The sequence below is a fragment of the Leptonotus elevatus genome, chromosome 16 (genome assembly GCF_054856555.1).
Source record: "Leptonotus elevatus isolate MCC_2025b chromosome 16, RoL_Lele_1.0, whole genome shotgun sequence".
Lineage (NCBI taxonomy): Eukaryota > Metazoa > Chordata > Actinopteri > Syngnathiformes > Syngnathidae > Leptonotus > Leptonotus elevatus.
The window spans coordinates 9,746,422-9,771,294 of NC_141254.1; the positions used below are offsets into that span (position 1 = coordinate 9,746,422).

The 24,873-nt window shown below is 39.9% G+C and overlaps 1 protein-coding gene across 2 annotated transcripts in view; it reads right to left on the minus strand.

Moving 5' to 3' along the window:
- The window catches only part of zbtb16a (zinc finger and BTB domain containing 16a), a 125,774-nt gene that overhangs the window by 71,529 nt on the left and 29,372 nt on the right, over nt 1-24,873 (minus strand). For both annotated transcript variants that reach the window (XM_086099094.1, XM_086099093.1), the window contains exon 3: nt 6,735-6,832. In XM_086099094.1, the coding sequence (XP_085955220.1) occupies nt 6,735-6,832 (98 nt within the window). The remainder of the gene's footprint in view (nt 1-6,734; nt 6,833-24,873) is intronic.

The window sequence follows — 24,873 nt, forward strand, 5'->3', positions numbered from 1 at the left end:
TCACTCATACATTGTTTCTTGATGTAATGTGCTATTAACACTAACCATGGCAATACATATTCAAGTCTGCTAAGCAATTGTCTGCCTTTTGACACTATTTGGTGAGAAATTTCACATTTAGAGGCGAGTGGAACTTTTTCCAGCAACAGTCAATGGGTTCATTTATGCAAACGAGGTACGACCCATCCTGGCATTTCGAAATTTCAAGCCAATTTCCAGAGTTTTCCTGGGGCACGCTACGACAAAAGTACAGTAGCTAGCAGCAGTGGCGGTTCTAGGGTCGGGGGGTTTAGGGTGCTGAGCTCCCAGCCAGATAAATGTAAGCATTTTGTACATTTTTAACTCAATTTCATTCCCACAATTATGAAAGAGAAGCATAACGTTTTTTTGGGTCAAGGGCATCAGTTAGCTTGTCAGTAGCATCTTGGCTATAATATCAACACACACGGGACATACAGCTAACTACTCACATTCCAATTCAAACAGAGGATCGTGATGCTAAGTGATCCTGCCGAGGCATTTTGGAAAATGTCTTTGTTCCATCTTTACCGACTTGTTGACCCTCTTGTGAATTCATGCCGAGTTTCAAGCCGATCACACTTGATGTGGTGAAGATACCATGACCTGATCTACAACATATGAATCGGCAAAATTTTCATCATGTTTAGTTGTATTTTTTAAATGTCACGTAATCCACCATGGCCTTTGTATCCAGTCCATTTCACATTTTCATATGTTGTGAGAAATGCTACATGATACAATCCGCTAACTATGTAGCATCTTTCATCGACTGGTCAATGAGTGTAAGAAATGTTGTTTATGTTATCATTGACCTCTGTTAATTTATGCACGACGCTATGTTTAGTCCATATTGACGTGTCTTTAAACAAATACATCGAGCTGGAAATTTCAGGCCAATCACACGTGTATGGCTGAACTTTTCCAAATGAAGTCATGCTACAGAAATTTGCTAACATTTTAGTTAAACAGTCGATGAGTGTGATCAATGTCAGTTTAGAAAAAGGCAGCCCTTTTTTCGCCCTTTTTTATAGAAATACAATCAATGGACCGTCTGTTAATTTATGCAAATTAGGTCTAAACTACCATAACATTTGTATATAGCCCAAAAACAAATTGAGCTGGATGTGAGAATTTTCACACCAATCCCACTTGGGTCGGTATGTTACCGATCTTGTTACCGATTGGAAGTCACGCTTGATGCACACGAGTTGTAGGTTGCCCTCCCCCACCAAATCACTCCAAAATTCACATACTGGGCTGTCTGCATGCATTAGCGCGTGTTGATGGTCTTGCATTCTCCAGTCGGTATCATTCAAATTTGCAGCAGAGCGAATTAATTGGCAAGCTTTTGGCAATAATTGACTTTGAACACACACACACGCACGCACCCACACACGCACACACACACTACACATGGACGACAACAACAAAGCAGCTGGGCTGATGGAGGGAGGGAGGGAGGGGAGGCATGATGAAGCGAATCCAAAATTTAATCGACTGTGTTCTTGTTTTGAGCAGAAGGCACACAGTGTACTGTACAGCGAGGACCCATAAAAAACGCTCAGTCTGGTCCAAAAGAAGAGAGAGAGAAAGGGATACAAAAAAGGAGAAGGGGGTTGGAGGTGGGGAGAGGGAGACACGCTTGCAGACGTTTCGACAATCACTCTCCATCAAAACACTTGTCTCGCATTCAAAAATAAGACCTGCCATTAGAGCCGAACACCAAATCGGGCCCAATAAGCAGAGCAAGGGGCTTGCTCGCTACTTAGCAACCTTCCAAAAATGATTTCAAGCTATGTTATCTCTCTCTTCAAAACTCAACAACTCCACGTTATGAAAAAGCATTTGATTGATGGACGGCAGGAAATCGCGATATGCGTAGTTGCATTTATCGTCACGATAGAATACGATGCGAGCAACAGTAAAGTGGGTCCTCGCACCTCCGCAGAGTTTTGTCAAACTTAGCATAAAATATTCACACCTTATATGTTTAAAATAACCACATAGTTTAGCCATTCAATCCGTTAGCTTCATGCTAACGCTAAAAGAATCTATGATGTGGTGTGTTAAATCTTCACGCAACGGATTGAACATAGACTGATGCAACATAAAAAGACAGAAAATCCAACAGTATTCAGTCATTCTTTATCCTCTGCGTAGAACGACTTTAGTAGTTATATTAGAATATTAGTGCCGTACTGATGAGTACAGAGATGAGTTGAGTATGAATTCTCCTCAAGTACAAAAATTGTAATTGTTCTTATTTAATCTGTTTTGATCAAGTACAATATTATCGAGTACTATTTTTCCTCTGAATGACGGTCAGGGCTTATTATCGTAAATGTTAAAGTGCTTCTGTATTCACGATCGTAAAAGACAACGATCTGATCGGCTGACTGGGGATCGGTCAATCTTGGTACTGTAGCAAACAGCTGACGTGGCGGAAAAACTTGATTGTCAGTTGCGATATCGTTATCCATGTGGTGTGCTGTGTTGGTTGTCAGGTAAGAAAAAAAAACACACAAAATGGTATGTGGGCACAATGATTTCTAAATCCAAGACATTTTTTTTGCTAAAATTATTATTTTCCCTAAATCATCCCCTCATGATGGAAATTGTTAATTGTTTTTTGTGTTTCCAGAAAAATCTGAAAAAAGGATTTAGAGGTGTTTAATTATAGTCTTAATATGTGTACGTAGTGTATGTTGGGGTGCAAGAAAACATGACAGCAAACATGATGCTAGATGTATAAATCAGAAGAAACAATAAAGGCCTGCCAAAAAATTAACAAAAACACAGCTGTTACTTTTTGGCGTGTGGGTGCAGATGTATTATCAGCTGTTAAAAAAAAAAAAACCTAACACAAAATGGCCTCTGGCTGTACTTTAATTTTTCTCCTGAACTATTTCTTTTTCCGCAACTTGCTTTTAATAGATGGACTTTTCCCCCGCCACTCAGCCTCACTCTCTCACACACACACACGCACGCACACACACACACACACACATTTCGGAATTTGTGGCCTGGAAGGCAGTCAAGTTTCATTAATTTCTGGGTTTGGGTACAGTACAGTGTGTTCCTGGACTCACATCTGCGAGCGATCATAAATTCTGGTATGTTGGCAGAACATCCAGACCTGCCGGCACAAATGTGTCGTCATCAGCGTGAGGGAAGAGCCGGCGCCGCGCCAGAACTGCCGAGCCGCCGCCACTGCCACACACACAATGTCAGACCGACGGCGATGCAAGTGCGAGACAAAGACGCAGTTTCGTCTTTTTTTTTTTTCTTCATGAGTAGGAATTCAACCTCTTTCTTCCTCATTTGAATGTTCCCAATTTCACTAAAATGCACGCAACGGTATTACTGTAGTTCAGAAAATTGTTTAATGCAAATATTATGAATCCCCCAAAAGAAATAAAAATGTATAATATGTATTATGTTGTATATTGGGTTTGTAATTTTGTATATCCCTTTTGGAGAACATTTGAAAACAGTAGGCTTCACTTGGACAGTGCACTAGTATTGAATAAAAAAAAAAGCGAATTTGGGGAAAAAATAAAACAATATTCATCTCCCAAATTTTGGGTAAACAAAACAAAATTCAATGATTAAAAAAAAGAATATTACATATTGCTGTGATTTTGGCTTTCTAAAAAATTGTATAAGATAATATTTTGGCGATGTTCTTGATAAAAAAAACAAAAATCATATGAAATAATATATCAAACTAATTATTTATAGAGTATTAGTAGAATATTTTATGATCATTGTATGATGAAGAATGATATTGGGAGGAAACTAAAAGTATCGATTAGAAAAAGACATTCTACTTTTAGTGAAAATAAAATAAAGCTGAATAAAATTAAAGACATTTAGAAGAGCAATAATATTACATTAAATGAAAATGTGTCCAATTGGTAAAATACTTTTAATGTTAATAAATTCCTTAAAATCAACATTATGAAATGTGATCAGTACTCAAGGTTCATGTTTAAGTAATCTGGAATTCTAATAGGAATCGGTCTCCCTAGTTGTTGCCAACAGGGATTCAGGGTCAATCTGGTGATCTTATGTAACGTTGAATGAAACCAAATAAGGATCTGGTTAGTGTGGTTTGGAAAAAAGGTTATTTTGCAAACAAAAGGGGGAAGGAAAAAAAAAGAAGAGATATTTATGGTGCATCTCAGCACCGACTTAGTTTGGCAGCAGCTGAGGAAGTCGGAAACAGTTTGCCAAACATTACAAATGCTGCAAGAAGTTTTAAAGATTTATTTATTTGTTCTGACATTAATCTTTTCAGGCACTCACTTGTTTTCTTCGCCTTTTTTCCCCCCGGAAGAGTTCTGGGACATTTGTAGAGCTTTGAGGCTGCTTACTAACAAGCATTGACAGTTAAATGCAAACTGTACGCAAAGACTGGAACGTCTCAATTTTATTCTTTCAATAAAAGCAGAACAAATGAAATGTTGGCAGCTACTTGAACGGAATCCAATAAAATAGTTACGCAATGGACAAGACCGTGATATAATCAGCGGGTGACTTAATCTCATCTACAAGGGGAGACATTTCGCAAGCTATGCAACCATACAATGATAACTATTTGAAAATTATTACCCAGAAAAGGCGCAGACTTAAGCTCTCAGGCGGATGTTAGAACTTAATAACACAACGAGAGCAGACAGAACAAACTGTGAGTGGGAAAAATAAAATAGAAACAAGCTGGCACACGGTAGACTGTACATACTGTACCCTCGCTCAGTGGTGGCACGCAGCCCAGACGGGACAGCGGCCAAACGTCTACAAACAACATGTGCACACAGACGCAGACAAATAGACAGGTAGCAGACAGACAGGCAGGCTAACAGTCAGAGAGACACAGGCAACAAGACAGGTAGAGTAGGCAGAGAGAGGTTGGAAGACAGCTGGGAAAAACAAAAAAGTTCAGGCAGAATGCCGGCTGCAGACAAGACAAGACAGACAGGTAGAGAGAGACAGGCAGTTGGGTAGGAAGGACGGCAGACAGGAACCCAAACTGGCAGAAAGGCAGATAGGCAGACCGGTAGATAGTGTGTTAAGCAGAGAGACGACTGAATAGGCAGGCAGACAGGCAGGTGCAGCGAGTGGTGGGTAGGAAGGGCAGGCAGACAGGTTGGTCAGCAGCTACGCAGACTGAGAGGTAACCAAACTGGGGGGGTGAAGAGACAGCCAGAAAAATAGGTACTCTGCAGACAGACAGGCAACCAAATAGGAGGGCACGTGCAGAAAGAAAGACAAGAAAGACATGTTAGGTAGGCAGTTTGGTAGACAAACTGTTGGAAGGATGGGTTGCTAATTAGCGCGTTCAGCAAAGACAGACGGGTACGTTTAGCTTCATGCTATGCTAAACTTACGAATGGTAGAGCAGATAGATGGATCAACAGGTGCGTCGGCGGCAAGACAGACAGCTTGGATGCTTATTGTATGAGCAGAGAGACAACCAAACAGGCAGACAAATAAGAAGACAGGAAAGAAGAAGCAGGTCGACAAACTGGTAGAGAAGAGAGAGAATAATAGGAAGCCAGTTTGGTAAGCAGGAAGACAGGCAACCAAACAGGCAGATAGACAGGCATGTACAGACAGACGGGTGAGCAGGTTGGCAAACAGTTTAGCCGCAACCAGATAGACAGGTAAACACGACGATCTAGATGGACAGACAGACTGAGACAGACACAAAGAGAGCGAGACAGCGGTAGAGCGAGACGGGAGGGGAGGGAGCAGACAGTCGTGGTGTTGCTTGGTGAAACATCCACAACACGCGTCGCATACCAAAGAGCTTCCCTGCTCTCTCTCTTCATCTCTCTGATATTCTGTCGGCTGTGAAGCCAGCTTGAAGGATGATGATGGCGGCGGCGGCGGCGGCGGCATTTGGGACTCGGCGAAGTGTCATCATTACACAGAGAGTAAAAATGGAGACGCCGTGTCAGAGCGAGAAAAGCCTTGAAAGTCAGAAAACGGTGGAGGCGGAAAAGAGAGTGAGAGAGTGGGGGAGAAGAAAAGTGTACAAGAAAAACTATCAAAGAATCTTTGCCACGGCGCCGTCTCTTCCCTAACCGTCGCCCGTCTGCAGCACAAGCGCTCCTCTCGCCTTTTTCATCAGCAGAAAAAGTACCTCAGAAGCAACGCAGCGCGGGTCGAAAAAGAAAAGTTTGTGCACTTTTCGTCACCAGCACAGAGAAGACGGTCTCTTTCGCAGGTACAAACGCGTCTGATGATGCCAAGAACGAGCTAACATTCAACTGTCGACTGCAAGACTTCAAACTATGATGATAAAATACCTCTGAAACAACACAAGTGAACATTTGAATAAAGGCCCGATTAGACATCCGGAACTGTCCTATGTTGAAAATGGATCATCGGACTGCACCGAATGGCACCAAACCGTATAAAAAAATTAGCTCAATGTAATCTCGGCATTTCAACCTGCAGTTTCAGGTTTCATTTTCGGTTGCCGATACAGAAATCTCGAATTGTTCTTAAGGCCCATAAATGTCATAAAAAAGTCAAACGTCAACGGTTGATGCTGCACAGGCACGTCTTGGGTTACACTTCCAAGAGCTCCTTAGGCCATTTCATAGACAAACGGGTGAAAGTTCTACACATTCAGGGAGTTGTCTAAGTGAGACAAAGCAGGCGAGTTAGGCCTTAACGACCAGAGGTTGGTTTGATTTGCTCACCTGAATGAGACAGCAGATGCATGCGTAGACGGAGGCTGTCCAGGAAGCTCTTCCCGCACAGCTCACAGCCATAGGTCTTCATTCCGCTGTGCATCTTCCTGCAGACCAAGAAGAGAGAGCAAAAACACATCAGGACCTCAGGGGACACGGGATGATTCTACAGACGCATCGGGTCGCAATCGCCATCACGCCAGCCTTCTCGCAGGCAGCCCCCCGACCACGATCGCACGTTGTAAATAACACCAGGCGTTATTAACTCCCTGCATCCAACGAGCTGCAGATGGCAAAGGAGCCATAAAGCCAAACGGAAAGATTTATTCAACACTTCTCCAAGCGTTCTCGGGCCACTTTTTGATTAGCGCTCTCGACAATCACAAGAGGAATCCGATAGCTGAAGTTAAGCTGTAACAGTTTAAGCTCACAAGGTCAGACGCGACGAGGGGTCAATATTTGATTGTCGGGGGCCGAGAAGGCCTTGAAGGTTAGCTAACTAAATAACATGTGACAACACACAAAGTCTGGCCTTCGCCAAAGGGGCTCCGTTACGAAATTCTCAAAGCGCCTCGGGCTTGGAACAAAGCCAGTAAAACTCTTCAGAGATATCTGAAAGTGCTCTAAAGCAATTAAGGTGACACGAATTGCCACACAGCCGCCGCAGTCGCCTTGAGCCCGGAGAGATCTTCAAACACCTCGCCTTGAGAAAAGGTACACACTTGAGAGCACACACGCACACAGCTTTGATTATCGGCGCAGTTGACACATTCAAAGCTTGATCCATTAAGCTAAACGATGCCAAAGTCTGATCACTTGGCTTCTGAACGATGTGGAAATCTAACAGGGAAACAGGTTGGCAATATTAAACATACATAAAAGTGATTCCTTGAAGTTCAAACACACCATAAAGTTGGACAATTTGGAGTCTGATGATTCCAAACCATTTTTTTCTGAGTTTCTAGGGATATCCGGTCCCATTTTTGAGATTCGCTGTTGAAAATGTTATCATTTTAGAAACAGCTTTTCCTTTGACTCTCATCAGATTGCGCTGTTGTGGCCAGTGAGCACATTTGACAGGCTAGGGAAGACAAAATGTCAACAATTGTCAAATAAAAATGAACTTGCTGTCTCCTTCGACTGAGCGATCAGCCGAGCAAATTCCCAGGGAAAAACAACGCCCTTGATAAGCGATCCACTCAACTCGGGCGTGGAGATGACAGCCATCCATCTTGGCGTCTCTCAGCCAAGCCGAAGCAGGCGGTGGCGGTGCCACTCTAACTCCAAAAACACGACTGACTGATGTTGAACGCAAATGGATGCTCTTCCGCTTCGAGAAAGTTACAGACACGGCTTGGGAACGTAACCATTGCGTGTTTGGCGCATTTGGAATAAAAGGCACAACGACGGTGCAATGTTCCGGCCTTGACGAGGTTTCAAGGAATAAGGACAAGAAGAACTGGAATTGTTGTATCCGCCATCCGGGCGGTTTCCGGTCACACACGTAATTGGACGAATCAATAACAATCAAGCAAGGCTAGGCTACATTGTAAAGGTCCATGACCTTAATCCAGTCAGGCTGCGCACAAGCTTCCACCCTCGTACTGGAAGCAATTTCCTCGAATCCTCTGTTTGTTCTTATGTCTGGTTTTTACGTACTTTTCAGTTCCGCACAAATGTGGGGAAAAAATGATCTCAACCAATCAAACACAGGATGGTGAGTGTAGCACAGGATGTTAGCTACCATACCAGTGTGACGAAATGTCGAATGAGGCAAATTGGGAACCACTACCATTATAAGAGTTCCTCTCTTTACGAGACATACAATATTTTGAGATCACAAACAGCGCAGAATGAACTAGCCTAGAAGTATTATTTATTGTACTTATGACTTTTCTGCTGCGTGACCACGGCGCATTCCGACTTAGAAAAGAGGGTTACGTCACAGCTGTTAGAAAGGAACTCAGGTGATAACCGAGGACTGCCTGTAACAAACTAGAAAAGGACTCTAGGCCAAACAATTAAGGACTCATGAGGTCCTTGGTTGCTACCTGGTGCTTTGCAGGCACCACATTGGTGACATCTGCTCTATTCTATTGAACATAGCATCTATACTAATCTTAGTTAGTGAAAGCTGCAGACTTTATCATTGAATAATTTTAGGTCACTTTTTTTTCATGTCTATTGTTGTACACCACAAGGCATACCCTGTTCTTCTCTTGTTGTATGGGATGTTGTTATTGGAAAGAAAAATCATTGTACTTATTAGGCAAGTTAATCCAATGGAAAACGAGAGGGAGGCCTAAAGAGAGACAGGAACTAATATAGCACTCAAGGACATGAAGCACATGATGTTTGTGTAGTTTATCATTTAGGCCAGGGAATCCCAAACTGAAGTGGATAATGTTTCTTAAAAACCCCAACAACAACAACAGGTTGAATTTCAACATTTTCTCTATAAGGCTGGAATTATAGTTAAGAATTTAAAAAGGGGTGCACCAACTCTGTCAGGATGGTGAAGCGGGTACGTGACTTAAAACGTGGATCGTAACTTTAGTGGAGTCCATCAATCCATCCATCCATCTTAAAATGAGCCCGATGGATGGCAGAGACTTAAGACAAATTGAATCCAAACGACTGTAATTCCCTTTGACAAAATGTCCGTCGGCACGACACGGATTCGCCAACGAGCAACACGGTGGACAAAAGGCAGCGGACAAAGGACGGATTTTTTCTCCCCCCGTTAAGGATCATAGGTGAAGTACACACTTTGGCGAAGATAAGAGAAAAACACACTTAAGCGGTAAAGCGCAACACACACGGCGCACAAAGCCTTTCAAAGGCCTTTTGTATCGCCCCTCAATCTGACTATTGTGCCGCCCAGACAGAGAACTGATAAGGTATGGATGGTCTTATTAAGGCCACTCCAATTGGGAACCGTGCCATGCGGCCTCAACATCAATGTAGTGCGTTTGTGTGTGTGTGTGTATGTGTGTCGCTGGCCGAGTGCATTGTGCTTAAACTGCAATGGCTCACGCACACACTACATTACCTTGATGGTGGATAGACTGGCAATGTAGCTTACTTACTCACATACAGTGAGCAATCTAAGAGATTAGTATCCTTTCGCGCGGTCGTACGACTGCTCATTTGTTTGTCCAGTTGCTGTCGTGGGCTTGCCCATTTCTGAGCAGTTTCTGTCTGTCTGTCTGTCTGTCTGTCTGTCTGTCTGTCTGTAATCCACTGCAATTTGCTAGCATCACATCATCGTTAAAGATTATGCGGCTAAAAATTGCAACAATAAACACTCGTGCTAACCTTATCTTATCCTGTTGCTGCTATTATACTCCACTGTCTCCAATTTGCCGGTGTGCTCCGTTATCTTGTTGTCCTTAGTCCCCTCTCGGATAAAAAGTTTTGTACAGTGTTGCCGTTTGTTTGCATGGTAGCGACTGGTGCGCCGTATGAAAGTGGAAAACCAAACACATCAAGCCAATAAGATTTGTTTACTCCGACTTCACACACTTAGCCAACTTTTAACAAGCATTTTATATACGCTTACAGACTGGTGCTTTTTAGCAGAGCGCATCATCTATCGCCGCATCACACAATTGATCATCGCGGCAAAGTTTAACGAGATGTAAAAGGATACTAAATTGTCACAGCTCATGATTCCCGCTCAGAGATATACGCACACTCGAGTCTCTTTTCTAAGTGCCGGCTTTCATGTTGTGCGTCTGAAATACATGATTAGTGTTTGCGTGTGTGCGGGTGATTTGAAACAGACTGACTGCAGCCATTAAGGAAGTTCACATAAAACTCTCTCAGGCCATTTGCCAGCTTAATAATCGACTTTGTCCGACAGTCACTTTTGACAAGCGCCGTAAATTTGAAATTTATGTCAACAAAACATATGCTAATCACGCCCTCGTAAAACACAAACGCCTGCGCTTGAAATGCGAATTGCGTTATTGAGTCGTAACAGCTTGCCGCTTCGTGTATTTTTATTTTTATTTTTTTTTGCCCGTCTCCCAATTTTGCCGGTGGACTTGTCTGGTCGTATATCACTGCCGCTGCTGGTGAAATAAAAAGGACCCGTGCTCGCAATTTGTCATATTAGAGCGTTAAACGAACCTCTACAAGGCAGTGCGCTTAAATGCACACAAAACACGTGTCAGGTGACATCGCGTGAATACAGTAGGTAGTCATTAAAGACAAATTAAGTTAAAAGAACCATTACAGTATATGCATAATGCATGCATAAAGAAGAACACATCTCCCTTTATTTAATACCTAATATAATATTGTAGCTTTATTTGTAGTTTTAAGAAAGGGAAAACGTAAAAAAAAAACAATATAAATACTTGTTAATAATATGACACTCACAATGGTACCACTTCTGCCTAAATATGGGCCAGGAAAAACCCTGTAGCCCCGGCGTGACTGCCAAGCCTTTTTTCTCAACGCAACGGCCTTGAAAGCGTTGCTCTCTATCTTTCGTCCATCCTCTTATTTTTCTCCTTCCTTGAAGGCAGCGATAAAACTACCTGGAACGACGTTCGTAAATAAAAGGCCGCGGTGAAGAAAAAAAAACAGAGGGATGCACGGCTTAAGATGGAGAGAAGAAGAAAACACTAAAAGATAAAAGGGAGCCAATTGATAAGAGGCGGTAAATTGAAGTAAGGCTGCTGGGTACCGAGCGACTTGTTTGTTAATTCATTCGGCGGCCGAGAAGAAAAAGGAGGGATAATTGCGGCGGGAAAGGAAAGGGAATAGAGCTCATGCTTTAGGGATGTTAGCATCCCATGCCGGCTGGAAAGGAAATTTACTTCTTTCCCTCATCCCCCCTCCACAGAAATAGACCTTTTTAGAAATCTTATCATTCATTTGTTTCTAGCTTCAAATTAGCTTATAAAATTAGATAGTATATAAAAAAAAATCCATATTTCAAATTCATCTTCATCTACTAGCAAAAGGCTAAAAGTATGAAACTGCTTATGGAAAAAAGTCAAGTACAGTAAATATCGACGAAACGGATGACGCAATAATTATGTTAGTTTGCGACAAACAGAAAATACACCAAGAAACTGCAGGCTAGCTTAAGATGCTATATTGACATGACAGATGACGCCAGACTGAAGTTAGCGTAAACACTCATTTTGCCACAGTCGCCAAGCATAATACCAAAGAAATAAAACATTCTAGAGACATTAACTAATTTAAAAAATACATGAAGAAAGCATGTTAAGACAACTTTTTACATTACGGATAATGCCGGTTAAATGTATTGGATGTTAAAAGCGAATTTGTTTCAACAAATTTTATAAACACTCAAAAACAACAAGAAGCTACATGCTAAATTGAGATGCTAATGCTACATCCAACCGCGCAAGTATTGATTTGAGATGTCCAAACCTGAAATCTTGTCATATCCTTTAAATAGTGACTTTTTGAATGATAAATGCAGTTTCCTAGATAACTACATATACAAAGTACATGTTAACGTTACGGTTTACACCAGACTCAAGCTAGTTAGCTTGTGGCTACAATCCTTAGTGTGAAAAACAACATTTTGTAGAGGAGCATGATAGCGAATATATTAAATCTGCTGGATATTAGTCGTAAAATCGGGTCAATGAATATTTGTAAAAACTTGAAAACTTGATAAAGCAAGATGCTAACACTATAGCAAACAAAAGCTGAACAGCGCTGGTGACTGATTTCAATGTTGCCCACTATTGATTATTACTTTTACGATTACTTTGCAAAGGAGGTGCTTCATTTTTTTCCAGTCCATTAGGGGCAGCTGACCGAGCGGGATTATCATCCAAGAGAAAAAAAATACAAGACAATCCTGTTTCAATGTAACTCGATTATAGTGCACACTTAAGTGGTAAAAAAAACACAACAGAGACAACAGTGACACCTCATCGATTTGTTGCAAGCACACACACACACACACACACGTCACGTCTACTGCGGTTGCTAACATTTACATGGCTCCATTTTGTGGCTGTCTGGAGAATCAGGTGGTTTAAAAAAAGAAAAAGCTCCCTTTCTGTCATTTTATCCCACTTTTAAACCTCCCGATTCCATTACGCCTCCCCTCTGTCTGCACTCAATCAAAATATATCAGGCGGGCTGGCGTAACGCCGCTGTTTATCCCAAAGTCCTCCCGCACATATCAATGACTTACCGCCATCCCACCTCCCCAAATCCCGGACCCGTCCAATTGGATGGTGGTCAAGGAAATTCCAACCACACGCTGTGTTGTTGCTTGTGTCGAGTATAGACCAGTAGCATGCAAAATGCTGATTTTTTTTTTCTTAATTTAAAATAAACAACTCAAAAATGGGTTGGCAACCAGTTTGGGGTGTACCCCTCCTACTGCCCGAAGCCAGCTGGGATAGGCTCCAGCACCCCGGCGACCCTTGTGAGGAATAAGCGGTTAAGAAAATGAGTGGATGGATGGAAACAACCTAAAAGGTCTTCCTTCTTTTTTTTGTTGATTTTCCTACTAGTAGAAATAATGTAAAGATTAAAAAACAAAACATAAAAATAAATATCTTCCAAAATGAATCCACCATAAAAACTACAAACCTGTTTCACTTTACCAGATTAGAGAACGCAGATTTGGATTTGTCACATTAAAAACTGATGTTGAGAAGCAAAACGGATTACTGATAAAGTGTGATTTGAATGTCGCATTTACTGTACACTTTGATCTGATCATTTTGTGTTGAAATACGATGAATTCCACTTTATAACTGTAGGGGAAACCTTTGAGCTGTGCAACGACAACAAATCCTCAAATTCTTTTACAAAAATTCAAGAAAAGTTGCTGTAAAATGCCGGAAACGCGTCTTCAAGGGATATTTTCAACAGTAAGGAGGTCATATTTTGTCTTAAATGAATGTGATAACTTCATGATTTTTTATGAACAATTAACTAATTTGCTCCCAATAAACATGAATACGTTCTATTTAAATGTTTTAAGTGTCCCAAAGACGTATTTATATGTTTTTTATGCTAGAGCATACAGAAGGCTTTGATGTAGCCTCTCAACTGCACAGAATGGTTGAAGAAATGGTAGTTGTTTAATAAAACGGACTACAGGTGGCAGCAGAGCAAAAAAGATCAACCAGGGGCCATGTTGAAAAAAAGCTCATTACTCACATTTCTAAATATATTTGTGAATAATGATGAAACTTAGGTATATTCTAATGATAATTTCTGCAAAACGGAAACAGATAGATATAAACTTTTTTTTCCCTGATGAAAGAAAATACTCTAATCATTCTTTTGGTAGGTTCCATGTTTTTATAGCAATGAACACAATATTTTGTGGGCCTTGCAAAGTCAGTCAAAATCCAATAAAACAGCCAGGGGTGAAGGGAATTGCTTCTCTGGAAATGGCTGGGAGTGAATGAGTTAATATCTTTAAAAACTAATTTAGCCACTTCAAGTCGACTGAAGATGACATCACCCGTGCTGAGGAAGTATGAAACGACCAATCATGGCTCAGTTTGCTGACTAAACTCAGAAAAGAGGTGAGCTGTGATTGGTCGTTAGTACTCATGACCTATTTCCTCAGCACAAGTGATGTCATCTTCAGTCGACAGCGAGTGGAAAAATGTGTTTTTAAAGGTATTAATTGCACATGAAAAATAATGAAGTTATTCTGGACAAAATATTAACTTGTTACTGCTGAAAATGGCTCAATGAGTCAAGTATTCCTTTAAAGGTTTCCCATTGATTTATGAGCGATATCTAATTTATTTTTGCAGCTTCCTATGACTAATACGCTCAACAGCAGTGTTGCTACTTGAATAAAAATAAAGTCGGAATAACTGCACGCTTTTTGAGACCATTTGGCAAGCGAGTAAGATGACACATCTAAATAAAAATATTTTTGTTCAACTGAGACAAATCTCACTCAGTTGATGCATCACAGCAGCAAAATAAAGATTTTTGCTTTATTATAATTTTTTGTGTTGCCACTTTGTGGCGTTGTCTGATCTGAGAAGCTCCTGCATGTAAAAAAATAAATATATATTTATGTGTAGAAGCGGAGCGCCTATAAAAAGCAGCCAGACAAAGTGTTCCCTTCTCGCCTCATGCATTATGCAGCGGCATCACCTTCCATCAAGTGGCAGAAAAACCTCAAAGAAGTCTAAGTTTAGCTGGCAGCCTGAAAGCCAAACACACGGGGAGGCAGACGACATTATTTTGACTGCCGCTGTCTGTCGCGCTAAGCACCTGTTACATCAATAAAACAGAAAGAGCGAGAGAGAGAAAGAGAGCGAGAGAGAGAGAGTGCTAAATGCAAAATTGCGGCGCGTAGGTAAGACGAAAATGACGGCGCATCAAAGTTTTGACCTTGGTGGAAAAGTTTTGTCTGAGGAGATTCCCTAAAGGCGCAGTGTCAAAACAAGAGTCAAAGAAGGCGGAAGATACAAAAGAGAGAGTGCGAAAGGATTTAAAAATAACATTGACAGCTAGCTCGCTTTTACAGAAATGCGAGTGAGTGGTAGATTGCCGCTTCGGTTTGAAATGCTTCTCAAAAGAAACACTAAGTACAGTTGAGTTGTAGTCAACTTATAAGTTCGATATTTTTGCATTTCATCTTTAAGTGTTTGTTTTTAAGCATTCATTGAGGTAACATTTGTATTATTATTATGAGTTTAGTGCTTTCATGCTAGTCACAATGAGAAGGCGCCAATTTTTGGGTACTTTTTGTGCCACCCATCTGTCTTGGATTCATGGTTCAAGTTTGGTACCAATCAGAAAGGAACAAAAACAAAATGACAAAGAGATGCACCTTTTCAGGACCTCTGGAAATGGCGCAAATGTCTTTCTTGAGGCTAAAGTAAATGGCAGATTTCCTGTGTCTTCTTAGGGACGGGTTCTTGAGACTTTAGATGGACATGCCCATCGAGTTTCACGCTGCTCGGGGAATCTGGCTTGCGGGACTGAATTTTGCAAATTTACAACTACAATTATTAGAATTTAAAACAAACATTTTGGTCAAGCTCTGACCTCAGGCGTTAAGCCGAGTCAAACTTCCCCACATGCATTGATCAAATCTGTCCTTTGCATCTGTCTAGTATACACGCTTTGAATTTGATAGCAATCGGGAAAAATTGTTCAGTAAAGTTTGTATGAAAGGGACAGGAAGTGGCCTAAAATGGCCACCTCAAACCAATAGGGCAAACTTCTTGAGACTTTTTTTGTGGGTCTACTATACTCATGATAGGCACGCCCACCAAGTTTCCTGTTGCTAGGGGAATTGTGTGTCAATTCACAGCAATTCATTGACAGTATATGTCAAAGTGCATACGGAAATAAAATTTGAATTGAATAGATTCATCAGAAAGTCTTCAGTATTTCAGTCAGTAGGAGACAAAATAAGCTTGTTTAGATGGCAACTATATAATGGGGGCAACTTTATTCATCAATTTGACATTTAAGCATTTTTTTTATATATACTGTATAAAAAAGTAGTACTGCACTGTGACATGAATGTGCAACAATTACAGCTGAAATCAGCTAAAAAAAATGGTAAATGAAAAATTCATTAGACAAGTATTTCCTAAAAATTATTTGCAATTAAACATTGCTCCAATTTTGGAGAGAAAAATCTACGTAAATTATAAATGAACCCAGCTAAAAATAAAAAATAAAGGAAAAAGGAAAAACTTCCGTTAATTTGAGTGAAACACGGTAATGGCTTCAAAATCTGCCGAGTCGTAAAAATTTAAGCGCAGCAGATGGAAGATTTGCATTTCACCTTGTTGCATCACTTGCACTATAAAGTCAAGACGGATATGCTCACAGATACAAAACAAACTTGTGTGCATTCTGTAGGTGATGATTAAACTTTAAATTAAATATTCATTAAAACAAATCTGATTCAAAGCTTTAACGATGCCAGTCAATTTGGGACTAAAACTTTTCGATAAAATCTATATTAAAACTAGTGGAAATTATTATTTATTTCGTTTTGAGGTGATTTTCACATTAAAAATTGCAACAAAAAAAAGTAGAATAAAACCACACAATTATTCATTATTACACAATAAAGTAATAATGTTTGGTTCATAAACATTTTTTAATTTCCATGGTCTTTTTTATCATTAATCTCAGTGCTAAAGTGGAAACTTTTTATTAAATTAAAAAAATTAAATTAAATTATATAAATAAATAAATTTAATTTACTTGATGTAGTTTTGTTTTTGTTATTTTTGTGTGCAATTTTTAGTCGTTAAAAGCGACATAATGTAGGTTTTCTACTTATTTATCTAGAAAATGTATCCCCAAAACTGGAAGAAAAAAAGTAGAATAGAAAAGCTGTACTCTTTAGATATTTTTCGGTAAAACTTTTTTTTTTATCACTCATTTGTCTTATCTATTTATTAATTTATCATTAATATCTGCCCATAAAATGACGGCAATTAAAAAATAATAATAATAATAATACTGTTTTGGTTAGTACTATAAAAAAAAAAAATCTAAATGAAAACAGTCAAATTCTGTATTTTTTATCGTTAAAATTTTTTTGGGGGTATTTTTTTAAATCTGTAAATAAAATCAAAAAAATTACAAAAAATGTAAGAAAAATACAGTTATTTAATTACTAAATATTTATATACATTTTGTGAAGAAGAAAAAAAAAGCCTCGCTTATGCTGCTTCGCAGACGTCGACTGGCCGGTGGTGAATATTCCAACCACGTCTGTGTCTCGTTGCCCATGCAAACACGCTTGTTTGTCCGGAATTGTCATCTCTTTTGGGCAATTTTTCTGTGTTTTTGGACGGCTCTCTCAAACCATTACACAACCTCTGAGTCTCCGGGATGGATTTACTGTCCGTATGTTCGGAAATACTTGTCCGTGTAACCATGTGTTGCATGTGTAAAAATAGATCTTCTAAAAAAAAAAAAAGAAGAAGCTCTGCTTAGCAAATGTGGATTCATAATATTCCCCAAAGTTTGGGGACTGTTCCTTTTTGTGATGTTTCATTTCGAATAAAAGTGTTGATCCCGGTGGGAATGATTAAATGTGACTCGCACAGTCTTGAAGGACTTGAAGAGAGTGGCAAAGATAATGAAGCGTGACAATTGCTCCTATTTCTAGCAGCACTCCGATCCTCCCCGGAGCTTCCCAAATCTGACTTTGGGAATCATCTGTGGATATTGCGTAACCAGCATTTTCTTTTATTCGTTTGGAGTTTCTTTTCTCCTCGCGGCCTACCTAAAAGATGCTCTTTCTTGTCGGAGTGTGCCTTCGACCCCCCCTCCCCGCCCCCCATGTAGGCGGGAAAGTTGGGCAAGCAGGTGTGACGGCTGAGCGGCAGCCGCTGAATGGAGGGGGCGGTCCGCGCCAAGAATTTGTCGCTTTGAATCAGCCTTGATGGTCATGTGAGACTTTTGGATTTGGCCACAAAACGCGGCTCATAAGAGGCCGTGCGGCGGATGGTAGCCCTGTGGCAGGGGAAGCGAGAAAAGTAATAGCACTTCGCCTGCTAAGTGAGCCACACATTTTGCTCTTTGAATGTGCTTGAACCCGTGAAATGGCAAGTGTGCTATTTAAGTGCAACACAATAACTAGCAAAGGAGAAAGCATTGCTAACAGCATCATTATCTGAGTCATTTTTACTAAATCGATAAAAAACACGCTCGCTAAGATTTATTTATTTTATTTTATTTTTTTTTTTACATTCGAATATGACAGACAACTATGCTATTAGGCTAACGATTATTAATATGGCATCATCCAGAATTTGTCCTCGAACTTCTATATTAAAATAAAAATGATCTGTGTGATACGAATGATGACAAGGAACCGCACCGGTAAAAATAATGAGCTTGCTAAATTTTTTGTCATCATTTCCTGAGAATATTCTAACATCACTGAGGCTACTATGCTATTATACTAACGATTATTAGAAATAGTCCCTCTAACTAGCATATACCGTCTAAAAAAGCCACACTTCTGTCATCAGAATCAGTAATCAACAACTCTGCTACGAGGTGCGCTATAAATAGAATAATGACTAGAAAATGTGATTCTGTACAAATGCAAAGACATTCTGCCACCAAACCAAGGTTAATACATCGCAGTATATTAGTGACATGCAATATAAATTTGCATAATTTAAAACATAATCCATCCTCGGAGCTCATCCCTTCCTAACGGAGTCTCACATTTTGTTCCTTGTGTGAGCTTGAATCCGCTAATTGACTATAATAATAACGATAATAATAATAATAACGATAATAATAATAAATGAGCAACCCCTTTTTCATGGCGAATCCTGAAAATGATCATCAATCTTTGGGTTCCTTGAGACTTTCCCACGCTTCCGACTATGACAGACATCCGGCCAAGTTTGTGTCAATTCTAGGGGGCGCTACTGAATGACTTTTGGTGGTGTGGAACAGATTGGCACTAAACTGTCAGGCAGATTTGTGCAACTAGTTTTCAGGCTGACCATGATTCACATTTTCAGTCGCGTAATAACGAGCCAATCAAAAACGCCGTGTACAAAAAGTAAAGTACCATCATCAATGCACATTTTGCTGATTCATGCTTGACCAACTGGAGGCAGAATATCCATTGCTTAAAGGGTAACAACACAGCCACATGGATGCTAGTTGTTAGCCCGTGTGCAAATTCCCTTTGTATGTTAGCATTAAGCTAGCACTAAGGCTATGTGGTTGCTTGAAATACACAACTTGTCTTTGTTTCATTTTTACCTTGACATTACAGATGAATTAAAATGTAAATAAACTAGTCTTGAATTATTCAAGCGATTAATCGACTAATTGGATTCATTTGAATCTTGTATTGAAGTGAATTATAAGAGCATTTTTTCCCTGATTACTGTTTATTAACCAGTGATTGGTGTTTATTTCGTGGGGGGTTTGATGTTGTATTACGTTACCGGTTCGGTCAATGCTTTCCAAAGGAAAAACAAATGCTTGCAAATGTCTTATTTTGATTAAACACAGAAGATAATCAGTCTTTCTTTCATCAAGGACTACAGATTGGGACAATTTAAACAAAATGGCTGCAAACGATTACTCGATTATTAAAATGGTTTGTCGATTAATCAATTCATTTTGGCAGCTCTAAAATAACATATGGTAGAGGCAAAACTCTTTAAAATTAATATTTTATTCATATGGTCTTGCGATATGGCAGATTTTGACCTATCGTGAGCCGATCTGGGACTTACTATAGTCTCGGAAAATCAGCACTGGCGAGAGGCCAGGGGAGGTTTTCACCACTCGCCTCTTCCTAATGTAATGCGTCTCTTTAACACGGCAGCAGACGCAAGTAAAATCTAATAATCCTCAACATAAACGCTTTTTAAAGCCTCGTGCTGGATCCGTGCCACTATTATAGTATGTACACACACAAGACGAGGTTACACAGCTGTGGAGGGGGGGGGACTACAGGAGCGAGCGAGTGAAAGGATAAAATATGTGCTGACAGCTTTTTGGCCGCGGGCTCGCAGCATTGAAAAAGTAGCGTCTGGGTGCCGGGCCGAGGTTGTGAGAACACACCCACCGCCACCACCATGACGGACTACATGACAGATGATGTACTTCCTCATTCCAACGGGACGCTAATGTTGCTTTAAATGCTTGTGGAATGCTTTCATTAGGAGGCAGAATGGCGGCGGACTCGTTATATGTGATGATGCACTGTAGCCGAGGAGCACCGGTTTGACACGGTTAGGTAAATGCTATGTGCTGCCTCCACATGGGAGTACCTTCGGTAGTCTGGGAGAATATCAGGGTCCGTTTTATACATTGCTTTTGCATGTGTGTGGTTTTGATTCAAGTGCATTTTTGTTGACAAAAAGGTCCTAACTGTTATAGTTTCTATATATATATATATATATATATATATATATATATATATATATATATATATATATATATATATATATATAAAATTTGTGTGTGTTTTTATTGTAGTGGATTTTTTTTTTTTTTTGAAGACTGATAGTCCATTTTATTTGTTTTTGGTGGTTTTGATGATTTATTTTCGATGTTTTTTTTCATTATACAATTCAAATTTCTTTAAAATGGTGTAATTGCATTATTATACCATAATCATTATTTTAGTCGAAAAATTATGAAAATGCATTACTATCGTTTATCGCAATACGTCATGACCCGGATGGTCCTATCTTCTCAAAATTGCACATATTTGTTGACTGACAGTCCAGGCCTGAAGACATCTACAAACTTATATATCATTGTAGTGGTAGCGCCACCTTTTGGCAAAAGGAAACACATGTTTTTCTTTGATATTTTTCTCCAAGCGGGTAAACCAGATCAACTTCATATTTGCTTAGAAGAGTGTTTTGTTTACGCCTTCATGATGTTGAAACACGATTGTGATTGTTCATGAAACACTGTTGCCGTGGCAACGCATTGTTTAGCCCCCCCAAAAAAATCTTGTTGATTTGGAGGGTTTTAACAGACAAAAATTTTGCACACATATCAGCCCTGACAAAATCAACAATATTTTTAATAGTTTATTGATTTCTCAGAAATGGCTCAGTAATGCCGCCTTACAAAATTTTCAACAAAGCAGCCGGTTGTACGTTTCACTTCGTAAAAGAAAAGAAAAAACGTTGGAGGCATATGAAACGGCAGCAAAACCTACAAAAACATCTAGTCTCCAAATGGAGGTCCGCCATTTTGGAAAAGCAAAACATTTTATTTCGCCGTAGGCTGTTGTTGTGGCTACGCGCTGTTTGCCAAGAAAACTTATGCTGATGTGGGTGGTCTAAGCATGTGTGAAAAAAACTTATAAATACTAGTGGTATCAGTACTTGGTATTGGTGACTACTCATCTACACGTACTGGTATCGGTCTGAAAAAGCAGTGGTATCAAACATCCTTACGTTTTTACTGAAAATTGTAATCACAATTCATGATTGCATGAGTTCAAACTTTTTAAGCTTGACTTTATTTTATTGTAGCCAATGTTGCATAATATGAATGATGTGTCAAAATGTGACACTTTTACAAAAGCTCCTTTTAATAATGAATGGAAAAGCCTTCCTTCTTTTAATGAAAAAATGCAAAAGCCTTCCTCTCAATTATTTAGTGATTCATGCTCATTCCGACTGTCATGCTCACTGGCGGGAAAGTTGGAAGCTCATCACATCTGCTTGGAGTCCACAAAATCCTCAGCATTTGCGTGATGACTAATTATCCTTACTTTTCAATAGCACTTTTTTCCGGACTGAACCAGTATGAGTACTCAATGCTTGAGTAGTCACCGATACCAATGTAGCAAAACCACTAGTATTTTTGAGACATAAAATTTCCCCAAAAAAACATTGAGAGTTAATTTTACGTATAGACCTGTAGATCCCAATCCAGGATTTTTCCTTCAAATTTCATAAAATGAATGGCAATTTTCTATTCTTCTAATTTCTACACAAGAGGGCTGCCAATCCCTCCTTGGAAAATACAGTGGTGCCTTGAGTTGTAAGTTCAATTTGTTCCGTGAGCACGCTTGCAACTAAAAATGCCTATATGGTAAATCATCTTTCGCCATTGAAACCAATGCAAATGCCAATAATCCGTTTCAGACTCCCAAAAAAAACAAGATTTTTAATATTAATTTACACTTTTTTTAAATATAGATTTCTCTTTTTTATTATTATCTTTTAAAATAAAATTAGGTATTAAACACATGTCACATTTTGCATTAATTGAATGGCTGTTGGGCTGCTGTCCGCCGTGGCAACAAGGGGGCAGTATAAGAATATGGATTAGCATTAGCATTAAGCTAGGAGACTAACGGTTAAGCAATGTACTTGTTTTAAATACACAACGTGATTCTTCTCATGTTATGGGTGAGGTTTTTCAGCATTTCTTCGTGAATAACGCAGTTTGGTGTATCCAAACGTGGCTTGTTTTTGGCGGAGTGTCTGTGACACTAACGAGCACCACTTGGCTTTTTGTCTTTGCTGACATGGAATCAAAATGTGCTTCTCACGCAGGCTGTTGTCACTTTGACAGAAAAAAAAGGCTTTTTTTTTTTTGCTTCTCTTCCAAAACTGCAAATCAAACATCTGCTGCACAAAATGTCCCAACTGTCTCGAACGGAGCGAGCATCTTAGCCAGGCTCATGCTTTGTTCAATATGTGCCAGCTGGGATTGCTTCTTTTTGTTTTTTTACTGTGTCTAAATGTGTGTGTGTGTGCGTGTTTGAGGTGCGGAATCAATCATACATGTAGATGCAATGCAATAAGGCTTGGAGTGAGAGCGCAGCTGAGGTCTGCGGAGACGGACGCGAGGGAGTGCTCATGTTGGCAAGCTGCTCGCCGGCCCCGTCGCGGCAGATGCAACGTTACAGGGAAGGTAATTAATAGCCCGGTGGGGCCGCAACACACACACACACACACACACACGTTAAATAATAATGTTTCCATTTGCCCCTCGCGAGAGCTTCGTGCCAACCAGCCTTCACCTCATTATGCCAATCAAATTGAGATGGGAGTAATAGGAGTGTAGCCCACACGCTGTCCTCTCACATTTGGACAAAAAAAAAAAAAAAGAGAGAGAAAAAAAAGGCAAAGACATATTTGATCTTCATGAGAACCATACTGAGCAGTTTTGAAACGGTTTGGTTTTTTGGGCAGCCATCTTTTTCACAGATTGAGCACATGTTGAATGTAGCAGCTGCTAAGTTGGCAGGACGCTCTACAGTACACTTGTCCTGGACTTTCACAATAAGGCTAGCAGAGGGACACCTTTTGAAAGAAGCGTGAACAACGGCCACGCAACTGAAAACATATCAAAATATATTAAAAAGTGTAGGCTGAAATGACCAGTGTTGCAAACATTACTTTATAAAACTAATTAGTTATAGTTAGTAATTACTTGCTAAAAAAAAAAGTAATTGAATTACTACATAACTCATTACCAGGCAAAATAACAATTTTCACTACTTTAAAAACATTTGCTTCAAATCCCAATTTTTTTGTTGTTGCAGTTTTCAAAAGACATTTGAAATAAGTAGAATGGCCAGGTAAGTTTACATAAACTTCAGTATTTATTAGGAATGCACAATAATGCTATTTTCAACTGAAACCAATAACTTAATAATAAGCCGATAATTGTTTGCAAACATAACTTGACTACAAATATACTTTTGAGTCCTACTATAAGTCTAACATGTACTTTGAAACATTGAGTAAAGCATCATGAAGCTCAATTTTATTGATATCTCTGCTTCAAAGACAACCACTAACTCATTTTGAGCCAAAACAAAACACGTTTTAAAAATGCAACAAAAAACTGCGCGAGTAACATTTTTGGAAGACAGTAAAAAAAAAAAAGCCATGACGCATCTTCTGTGAACATTATGACGTCACAAATATCTGACACTACCATAGGAGAGGGGAGGGGTTGAGGACTGGGGCACAACTTGAGCCACAACCACAACAGATGGACCAATGTGGCAAGTTTATTATTATCAGCAGATTTCTTAATGATCTGGTTTATCTGTCAAATTGGTCGATAATGGCCGATAATTAGCCAATTTGAATTTCCCCATCGTGGGACTACTGTGGACTTATTGTTTCTGATTCTACTCTCTTCTTGAAACAATAGCTTGTGTTTCGCGCCACAAAGCTGCTCACACGCCGCCGTATTTAGAGAGGCACCTGCAGAGGGCCCGCCCAGGTGTCACGACAGCGTCCGGGTCGTTTGGCTAAAAGCGCACCAGGGGCGTCATTCAGACGCGCCTCTTAACAAACATCTCCATCTTCTTATTCAGCCTGTCCTCCGAACCTCCCCCCGGTCGCCTCGCATTGCCGCCAAACTCCCCCCGCGCGTGTTAGCCCAGACAAGCAATTTACCGTTTTTGTTGTTTGCCTGACCTAAAGAAAACAATTTGAGAGGGGTCTTCCCGAGCTCTTAACAGCTGTGTGGTTGAACAGGTAAAAGCGGCGGCGTGCCACAATGGCCCTTTTTTCTTCTTCTTCTTCTTTACCTTGGTTTTTTTTTTGTCCTCGCAGAAGATGAATTGGTGAGCTGTCAGCTGAAGACAGGCCGAGTAGCAGTGTTTCTGTAATGGGACACTGGAAGTGTCTTTGATTAATGGAAGAGC